The 11,252-nt window shown below is 41.0% G+C and overlaps 1 protein-coding gene across 5 annotated transcripts in view; it reads left to right on the top strand.

The window, feature by feature from the left end:
• The window catches only part of csmd2 (CUB and Sushi multiple domains 2), a gene marked incomplete at its 5' end in the record, with an annotated part of 270,610 nt that overhangs the window by 71,714 nt on the left and 187,644 nt on the right, over positions 1 to 11,252 (top strand). For all 5 annotated transcript variants that reach the window (XM_032535085.1, XM_032535083.1, XM_032535084.1 and 2 more), the window contains 1 exon segment: positions 1,975 to 2,182. In XM_032535085.1, the coding sequence (XP_032390976.1) occupies positions 1,975 to 2,182 (208 nt within the window).

The following is an 11,252-nucleotide window of genomic DNA, read 5'->3' on the forward strand; positions in this document are numbered from 1 at the left end:
TGTGTGTGTGTGTGTGTGTGTGTGTGTGTGTGTGTGTAAACATGCATTTTGGATGCCATTAATGTTTTCATAGCTTGCATGATTTGCCCATATCTTGGTTGCCATGACACTCAGAGGAATCATAGCAGCTCTTTACACTTAAACCATGACATCCTAAGTGACAGCCTGAAAATATGTACTGTTCAACCATGGGAAGGATCCTGGCATCTGCAATTGACTGGGGACAAAATTGAATGTTCCTGCACACTTCACATATTGAAGTGTTCAACAGTTTTTGGGTTTCATACGGTCCATGGTATAGCCATTTAGTTTTCCATTCTCGTAGAGAATTTGCATCGGTCAGTGGCAGCCCAAAAATGTAGAGAGCGACAGAAAGAGTCAAGGTAAATGGGAGAGTTTGCATGCAGTCTTCCCTTCAAGTGTGAAGAAACTGTCTTGTGTGGAATATCAATGCATTTCCTCATCCTTTCTTCTCTCTACCTTCTACTTCCTGTCACTCCCACTGCAACAATCACCTGTCACCCCTCTCGCCATCTCTGTCTTTCCTCATTGTCCATCCTCCCTCTGCGCTTTCCTCTCGCCCATCCTTGCTTGTCACCTGTCATCCTCTTCATCCCCTTCTTCTCTTCCTTCTGTCGTGGTTTCCCTCCCATTCAAGTTCACACCTCACAAGTTTCCGCCCGTCCGTAGACTCGCTTGCCCTCCCTTAGGGGGGTTGCCCTGGTGACAGGTGGGATGGATGATAGACGGAGCCCGGCGCCTCTGAGCTCCTCCTCCCCTCTTTGAACGCCACACACACAGCTAGCTGGCCACCCACTAACGAATCCCACACCACCCTGGAACAGAGACGGACCCATAGACACACACACAGTTTCAGGAACAATAACAATGTGGAAGTGTCATTCAAAACGTTGTGATGTTTCCCCTCTGTTCACCGGTGCATTCTGTACTGTAGTGATGTATACACACACAATATTTTAAAGTCTTTATTTCGGTTTAGGTATTGGTTGATGCTGTATTGTACAAAGCTTTGATGAACATATCAGAAGCTGAACAGGGGAATTATCCTGGCAACACATGTCATGCATGCTTTATTGTTTAATGGTCTCCTTAAAGCAGTCTTGAGGATGGCAAGAGTTGCTTTGATTAACACAAATCTGAATTAATCTGCAGTGTGGTGCAACCCATTTCATTAGGTTGCACCACACACTTAACCACTTAACACTTGTGCTGTTGGTAAAAGCACTCTAGGGCATTTAGAAATCCTATGACTGGTGCCTCTATGGCCTGTGGCAAAAATTGCAGACAAAGGAACAAGGTGCTGTAACTCGTTGCACATTTTTATGCGCCTGGATTTGAAAATATGCACTTTTGCTTGTGGCAATAAAAAAGATGTGTGGCCAGACAAAATGAATAAATAAAACGTAAACTTTTAGAAACTGAAAAATACTAAAATGCACACTAGGTTACTGGAAAATCTTCACCCACACCCACGAAGACATCTCTTGCCAAAGCATTACGTCTGTGTCAGCATATCTGTCTTAATATTTTCTTAAAGCAGTATAGCGGCTTTATAGTAATTAAGCTTATATAGGTAATAGGTATCTGTCCAATAAAGTTATTCATTTTGAAATTTTATACTTCTATACTATATTAATTAATATGTATTGAGTATGTCTCATCTTTAACATCAATGAACTCTTATTGTCGGGCCACTACGCCACTGATCTTGAAGAAGCTTGCAATAACCAGTTAGAATTTTAATATGACTGCTTATTGGTCAAACCTGACCTTTTAGCTGCTGTTAAGCTGCAGTTTGTGCTTATTAGCCTTTGACCACCTTGCATCTCCTACTGTTTTCATTTGTCTCTGCAGTTCAGTTATATCTGCACCACAAGTATGTGATTATTCTTGTGAAATGTTCCCTCTTTTACTAAGCTTTTCAGCACTTTCTTTCCGCTGTGCTCCCTGTAGCTGATGATGGGTGTGGCGGAACACTGCGGGGCCAGAGTGGGGTGATCACCACTCCCAATTACCCAGCTGAGTACAACAACAACGCTGACTGCACCTGGACCGTGCTGGCCGAGCCAGGTGACACCATTGCCCTGGTTTTCTCGGACTTTCAGCTCGAGGACGACTATGACCTGCTGGAGGTCAGCGGCACTGAGGGCTCTTCACAGTGGTGAGTAGTCAACTTCCAGCAGTTTGTCTGGAGAGCGAGCTGAGTTAGGGACAGGAAGGGAAGGGGAGTCCACTGGTGCACCACCTGCCCACAGGCACTTTTGGAGATGAAGGAATGAGCTGGTTGGAAGTGGACGGGTGTTGGGTAGGTCCATTGGAACTTAGCCAGCTTAAAGTGACTATTTGGATACATAGCTGTCTGAGATGTCTCCGGGGAATAGTAGAGGAGCAGGAATCGATTCAAACATCAGGGTAATCAAATAGCAAGTGCTTCTGGTAGTATCTTTGAAATGAAAATAATAGAGAGATAAAGTATTTATTTGATATCTAGTTCACAGCTTTTTACCCGTAGTGTATCATGTGGTCTGTTGTTTTAAAGTGTACTTTCAACAGTCAATCTTTGTCACACACCCTCACTCATTCCTTCAATTAGTCAGTCTCACAGAAACACACAGGCTCAGCTCTAATGATGAAGAGGTAGGATATCCTGGTGTCAGAGTGGGTCTCTCACCATCTGTGGCAGCTCCTCCTCTCTCTGACAACTCTCTCAGCTCAGGAAGTAATTAGTGAGCTCGATTACCACCGCCAGCCGTATAGTGTTGTTTCACCCACACTCACACTCACACACACAGTCGAGCCCATATGGGCACAAATGGACATGTGCACATAAGTATCCAGTCTTTCAGCCAGACTTCCATTTATTTGTGCTGGCACTCTGAGAACTCGTGCAAATAGATGCACTTTTCACAATCTCTCTGCCACTTTGTCCCTTCCTTACTCACAAGGCCATTGTTAGCATATAACATATACCTGGGTTGGGGACAAGTTAATGGGTATTATAAAATCCACTGCACTTTCTTTGTCTTTAATGTAATATAGAAATGCAGGTTTAGTTTTAGGAGCATGTGGGAGACAGGCAGTTTGGATAAACAAGAGAAGACCGGGGAGACTTTAAAGATACAGCCACAGGCGGTTGGCAGGAAGGGACAAGGGGTAGCATTGGCTGAGCTATTAAACACTTGAAACACACAGACACACACAGAGAAAGACAGAGTTATAGAGGACTGTTGATGGAGGAAAAAGGTTCAGAAAGAATACATGAGAAGTCATCTTCGAGTGAGATGGCCCCTGGAAACTTGTGTCGGTTTCAGTCATTCACCCAGTGGTTAACAAAACACAGCAAAAATAAGTACTTGATTGACTCTGAGCGTTTTTAAAACTGAGAATTGTGCCTTGTAGCCTGATATTAAAGTCTCTTTGAATCCCTACTTGGCCAACTGAGAGTTGATCGCTTCCCAAACTCCCACAGACTACAGCCTGACTTTGCGTTGCACATTTTACGATCTAATCGGCTTCTTGTCTCAGACTTTGATTTGCTCTCTGTTTTTGTGTGGGGCGCCCAAATCTCTACTGAGTTTGGCATCTTTGTGGCGATTTTTGCGGGGGCGTCTATGGTGGTGCACCATGGTGGTCTTAAAGAGCAAGGGAAAACAGTTGGAAGAAAGTGACTAGAAAAGAGGGAGAAGTGGCTATTGGCAAGCGATGCAGAGTGCAAGTCACAGTTGATCATGCACATTGCAAGTACAAGCCAGCACAGTGGACAGAGGACACGGTGCAGACATGCTGGCATGCTTCTATTGTTACATTTTTTGTCTGGTCACGCTGGCTAGGGTTAGAGTGTTGACTTCAAAAGTTATGGCGGTTTTCTTTCAAAACATAAAAACTGTTTTTAACACTATAACTTTATCTCAGAGGTGTCTAAGTAGTTGTATCGTATCAGTGTTTCCTCCATGTTGATTTTGTAGTGGTGGCCCGCCATGGCAAAATTTCTGCCCCCATGTTATCAGAAATAAGGCAGACGCACAATGTAGTCGCCGTTGCCATTTAAATCATTCTGCCGACATAATGCACCCCCCGTTGGCTGGCCCTCACTTTGCAATTTAACAACAAGTAGAACTAATCAGAAGTTACTGGGCCCGTCTAGTTTAACTCATACTGTTGTGTTGATGTAGGTTATTGTCAAAACCTTTGCTTTCTTCCGAGTAACTATTAAACCAACGTCTCCCCCAAAACGTCTCCGCGGTGGGTCCTTTCTAATTAAACAACGTTCAACTTTTCAGTTGTGTCAACTCATTGTCCTTATAACAAACATCTGGAAGCATTAGAACGGTAAGTGAGTCAGTGTAATGTAATATAAATTGAAAATAGTCTATAGATGTAGTCATTTGGGTTTCCCTATGAAGAATGTAGTTGTTTTTTGGACATACCTGGCTGCCTCCACTGCTTAAAAAAAAAATCCTAAAGGAAACACTGTAGTATTTTTTAAATATATTATTATAATTATTATATATATATATATATATATATATATATATATATATATATATATATATATATATATATATATATATATATATATATATATATATATATAATATAGTATAATTTTAGAGTTAGCAGGAAGGAGTAAGGGCAGACAAAGGGGGTGACAGAGTCAAGCAGTAAGAATCAGCAGACACCATTGGAGAGAAGTGAAGAGGAGGGCAGGACCTTTGAAGGACAGGATGGGGAAAATGAGAGACTAGATAGATGAGTGGAAGTGAGAAACTAGATAGATGAGTGGAGGGCAAACAACTTCCCAGCTGGTGGCTAATTAGATAGGTCAAGTGGAGTGCTTTGATGGTGCAGACCTAAAGCCAGGGTTGGGTATTGTTTTGTTTTTTCTGATACCGGTGCTAAAACGATACTTTTAACACGGTGCCAGTGCCTAAACAGTGCCTGAACCGGTCCCTTAACCAAAATACACATAACGTATTTAGAATGTACTAAAGAGTTTAGAATGTATCAAAGAACAGCTTGTTTATTGCTAAGGCCATGTGGTCAAAATGAAATGATTGATTAATAATGTAATAACAATAACTTATAACAATGACTTATTTCACCACTAAATGGCTGGTAGTCAACAAAAACAAGCACCAGATGGGAAAAGGGTATTTTTACATAACTTAAAGTGCACCACAAGGCTGGTGAGTTTCAAGTAAACGTACCGTCTGTGTTGTTGTTCCGACAACGGCAGCTACAGACTGTTACGTCCCGGTGTTGGAATCCTCTACACGGAAATGCAGTCACACTTTACACCACTTAACGTAAACTGTCAGCATTTTAACCATTGTGTTTAATCCAGCTAGTAGCTAACGGTAACGTAGCATCCCGTGCAGCGATGCTTCTGAAAAAGAAAAAGCACCAAAATTTGGACCCAACATCTTTGTTCTTATTCGGTAGCGTTTACGTTGGAACCGGTTCCCTACTGGCACCGTGTTTCAGTACCCATCCCTACCTAAAGCCCATATCCCCTCAGTAAATGGCTCAGTGAGCTTGCCGCTCTGTGGGACTTGGTGATTGTGCGCTCTCTCACACCATAATTAGACTGGTCTGTGATTTAATCACACTGGTTTTTACAGGGATAAGTTCCTGTTAAGCTTAATGTGCTGTTTGTTTATTTTTTATTTCTACTATTAACTGTGAATTAGGGTTTACAATCATCTTTCAAGGGTAATATCTCTTATCCGAAGTGAGAAGGCACAAACAAAATGATTTCATAGCTATAGAGCATGAATATTGTTGGCATGCCACCATCCAATTGGCTACTTAATTCAAACTGCAGAGTTTTAGAAGCAGTATTGATTGATACGTGATGGACAGGTTTAGTGGTCCTGTAGAAGAAGAGAGGCCAGGGATCAGGGTCAAAACCATGCTTCCCAGATTAATCCTCAACAGCTCAACAGCAGCACAAAAGCAGGTCAAGTTTTCATGCTCCGTGTTCTCTTGTTTGTGTGTCTGTGTGTGGGTTTTGAAAGGAAGAGCATGAGCCAGAATAAACAACATCAATCACCATCAAGAACACCACCCCTCTGCATATGTGAATCTGATCTTGTTCACTTACATTCTTGTTTACCGTATCATCCACTGCTTTGATTGGCGGCCTTGCAGAGTTAGCATTCTAAGAGGCAGCAGGAGAAGACAGCCTTGAAAACTGACTTCAGAAGCTGAGATGTGCATTTGGAATGGATTGAATATGGCTGTGGGAAAGGCTGGTAAAAATGGCAACCGAATTTCCCCTTCCTCTTTGCATCACACCAACAGGACTTCTTCTGTGTTGCTTGCCCAGGGGAGCACATTACTCTGCCATTACACTGTTTGCATCCACATTGATTTTCTTCCCCATCACCATCCACTTTGAGGCAATGTAAATAACGCCTGACGCTCGCCAATTGCCAGATGCTCATTCGCCCGGTTTCTACTAAGTGGAACTCACAGCTATTTGACTTGTAATTTTCTGTGGCGCGCAATTGTTTTGCAAGGGACCATAATACATTTTCATCTGCCCTTGAGATGTTGAAAGCAAGTCTTGCACCTTGGATACTGTAAGTAGGGAGTATAAAGTGCATGCATTTGGAGTTGAAAGCACTCTGAATTTTGTCATTACTCCCTTGGTTCCACAAAAAAGGTTCTACAAAAAAAAAAAAAAGAATTGCCGCATCACAGTTCAGTGGTTGCACCATTTTACAGAAAGTGTTTCCAAACAAAACTTATTTCTTTGTTTTCCGTTCTGGCAACTTTTACAAACTGTAGTTCCCATGAGGGTTTTCTTTTCTTTTTCTTCTTCATGCAACCCTTCGCTGACGAGACAAAGCTCCCTGCATAAATGCAACTTATTCCTTTCTGTTAGGAGATCTGAGAGCACTATGAGCTTTGATGCTTCGAGGTAGCCTCCCATTCCTTGTCTTCTCTCTTTTAATCCTATACCCTATGGACATGAGACACTGACATTTAGCTAGCATATGGATTATCTCTGCAGTGCTGATATGTGTCAGCTTGTCCCAACCCGTGGAGGGAGCACATCTGTGTCTGTGTGAGTGAGGCAGATAGAGATAAAGAGTTGTTGGAGGAGAGTACAGAACACTGGATATATATTGATTGGCTGTAAGGTTGACTCACCTGAGAGCAAGTGAATTGTCTTCAGAAGAGCTTTTTAAGTCTAGGGGCTGTTTTCTCCAGCTTCCGATGGGAGTCACAGCAATATGGGTACGTTTCACTTTTGTGAAGAGTAATGCTCGCCTGACTCTCGCGTTTCTCTCACTTTTGCTTTCTTTCTTTATCTTTCTTAGTCAGTCTCTCTCTTTCTCTCCCTGCTATGTGGGAGTCGTAAAGTATCTGAGTGGATAGTTGATTATCATTATATCATCATAATATAATTATACATGCAATAGTCATTTACTGTAAGTGGGTCTCTTCATAAAACCCACATACAAATCCAAAACAAAAGTAAACTAAGGATAATGAATGGCGTGCTTTGCTTTCGTTAGTTTTCCAGAATTCAGAGTTTAAGACACAACCCGAGGTATTCGCAAAATGCATGTCAAAATATTTGTTTTTGATATGTCCATTCACAAACACACCCTACTGTTGACTCATGTATTCCCCTAACTTTGCATGTCTGTTGCAGTGGGGGTGATGTGCATATCTGAAAGGCCACAACTATACTTCTCTAAACTTTACAATGGAGAAATCTCATGCGGAAATAAACATTGGTTGAGATGGAAATGTCTCATGGATGATGTGAGGGATGGTAATGAAGCCCTGACGCACGTCAAGGATCATCACGTCAAAGACAACAACAAAAAAGAACCCCCAGATCGCGTTGTGTGTTATATATACCAGCCGCATCCATCACATTGTCTTATCTTGCTGAATCTAGATCCCTGTCTGTTTCTCTCTGACCTACACCTTATTTTCTTCTCTGTCTACCTCCACGGAGTCTCTCGACTCGTCTACCACTTTACCTTTTCCCTAATCTCCAGCCTGCAGTCTGTCTGTCTGTTTTTGCTCAGGTTCTTAAAAGGTGAATTGTGCAAAACCCACAATTCTTTTTTTTGTTTTTGTGTTTAATTTAGGAAATAAAGTATGTTTTTTTTCTTTAACCATGATCAAAGTGGACAATCTGTTAGCGATCGACCGATACTTGTTTAAAGGCTGATACTGATTATTAGTAGTTAACCAATATGCCTTTACAGTGAAAAGTTTTTTTGAAAGTCAAAAATAAGATTTTGGAATGTTCCAAAGCCAACTCAAAACTTTGTTTATGCTTTAAGCAATTATTTAATGAATTGGAAACTTTCAACTTAATACACAGTAAAAGATGGTCAGATAGTGTTGTGGGCGGGACATTATTATTATTATTATTATTATTATTATTATTATTATTATTATTATTATTATTATTATTATTATTATTATTATTATTATATTGGCTATCACGCAAATAAAATGCTGATACAGATAATCTGCAAACTGCCAAAAAATGGCCTGGTAATCGGCCAGGGTTGATAATCAGTCTATCCGTACAGTCTGTACGTGTACAGGTGTTACTGACAGCTAAATCTGAATCTGTTATAATTATTTTGTATTTAAAAAAAAAAAAAAAAAAAAAGATAAAGTGGACGGACTGTAGAGCTCTTTACACCATTGTATAATTGCACCTGTGTCCACCATTGAGGAAAGCAGGGATTTATAATGTCTCCCTATTTTCCATCAAATGTATAGGTTTAGTGAGCAATGTATTGTCGTATTACTAGTGTCTTGTGTTTTCTGTTGGGCAAATATAATGTGTATATATTTTGTACTTAAATAAAGGGTTAGTCTGAGGAAATAAATCAGTTGAAAATTCAATGTTCTGGAAAGAACTTCTGAATTGCTTCTCTGTAAAACAAGGTTTTTATTTAAATGGACTTTCAATAGCTTTCTAAATTAATTTCAAAAATAAATTCAATAATAGAAGTCTTTTTTTCCCCATTTGTCACCTTTTTTCTGCTGCGCCAGGTTTCTACAGTTAACACCATAGTTCAGTGCTCCACCCTAGGATCAATAGCTATATTTGCCATTCTCTCCAGCATGGCCCCTCAAAGTCTGTTTGTCTGAGTCAGGATTTATCAAAAGCAGCACTTGGTTGAGGACTCAATCTGCAACGTGCCATTGATCAAAAGTGCAGTTATGATGAACTTTGTGCCACCTGCCAAGAAATGCTTCAGCGGAACGTTATCTCCAACACCTGGTGCCTTGCTGCAGATTGGCTCACCCCAGCACTCCACACTTTGTTACTCCCTCTGTCAAATTGTTCAGGCTAAGAGCTGGGGAGGGGAGGGGAAGAAGAGTGCACAGAGCAAAGTTAGTAAATATGGGATAACGCATACCCATGTATTCGAGCAACCTTCCCGGTTTGCTTGTTTGTTTTCAGTTGCCAAATGAATAATGGAAGGCATTCTATTCTTCATTATTACATGTCACTAATTGACATTGATTGTCTGTGTTATGTTAAAAAACAGCAGGTGCAGCTATTTACTAGGCAATATTTAGTCAACGCTATAAACCCGCTCCCCTGAGACAAGCAGCCTGGATAGCAATGTGTCTGTGTAAGCATGTCTAGCCATGTGTTACCTCACCCCCATCCCAGTGAGACCAGAGAACATGCAGAGGTGAGAGGTAATGGCCCAGATCACTGTGCCCTGACTGGGTGTCTCTTTAGTTATGTTTACTAAGCACTGCACCATTGGGATCCAATCTGTCGCTTTATACAATCCCACAGATGCACTAATGGCTTATGATTTGTACACAGAGACATATTTGAAGGCATGCACATCGGCGCCCTGGGCTTGCAAATGGATTAGAATTATTTTTTTCTTTTTTTTATTCTTTTTTTTAAAAAATTTTTTTTTAGATTCATTATTTCGTTTATGCGTCAGTGTTTTTTTCATCATGTCCTTATGGGATTACTTTGATACTGAATGCTGCACTGAAATACATGTATGACAATTAGAAAATATAGTTGTAAATAATCCTCTTACCCATGTTTTTCTCTTGATCTACAATCCCCAAGACTCATTATTCTGTTCTTCAGGACATTGGAGCATGGGCTCTGTTTATCCTCTTTACTTAACAGGGCCGTCTGTCTTCCTACATATACCATTTGATTAATTACAATAAGAAAGCAGTTGCGGAACTGTTGATACTGTAAGTTCAAGGATCAACGTAGTCAAAACTACAATCAATCTTCTGTTCCCTGTTTCTTTCATCATCTAGTCTTTTGTGAAAACAATAGTTATACACACGTTAGGCAGCTTCCACTTATGCTTCACACTACAGCTCACTTTGATCCCTTTATTCACTTCCTGGGTCAAGTGCTGCTAATCTAAAAAGGAAGGCTTTCTTCAGAGGCTTTTGGTTATGGTGTGATCAAAAGAGAATAGAGGCTGTATGGAAAATAAAATTTGAGTGCCTTGCTTGGTCAACATCACTGTTTTCTGCCAGATTGTTATACCGTTAATGTTGGCCTCCCTCAATCTTTCTTTGAGAGTGTGATTGGGGTGACACACTAAGCTTCACAGGACTGTGAGCGACTCAATCGAATCAATCACAGTAATTAGCCAAGATGGAGCACAAGGAAGAGGGAGGGCTGAGACGAGAAGCTTAGAAGGAAAACAACATATGAAATCAATTAGCCAAACGCACAGTGCACTCTTGTGGTCTGTTTTAGAGGACACTGGGTACAGCAATTAGATTGTAAAAGCAGGGCAGTGAGGACAAGTACACCCAGCCCTTTAATGCCAAGTCATTGCGTTGCATCTGACTGTGTAATGCACACATGCGCTTTACAAAGTTCTGCTGCACTGCAACAATGAAGTTCAGTAAGTAGTCTGAAACTCTGAAAGTATATTCTGTGGTAAAATAAACCCCTTTAATTGACCAGGGGGTAGTCTATATCCATGACATTCCACTTCAGGGATGCCACCGGAAATTCAGCCGGATGTCCCTCTTTTCGGCCAGATGTTGGCGGTTACCTTCCGCTTGATTTATGAGGACTATAGTTATCAGAGTTTTCCGTTGCACAACTAAAACCTTTGAACGTACATGTTCCACCAAAACAGGTTCCTAGGCTATATTGCAGCAGCACCGTGGCTCTGTCCGGCAATTAGCTCCACCCAAGACGATTATGATTTGTTTAAAGAAATACCGTA

The sequence above is a fragment of the Etheostoma spectabile genome, chromosome 14 (genome assembly GCF_008692095.1).
Source record: "Etheostoma spectabile isolate EspeVRDwgs_2016 chromosome 14, UIUC_Espe_1.0, whole genome shotgun sequence".
Lineage (NCBI taxonomy): Eukaryota > Metazoa > Chordata > Actinopteri > Perciformes > Percidae > Etheostoma > Etheostoma spectabile.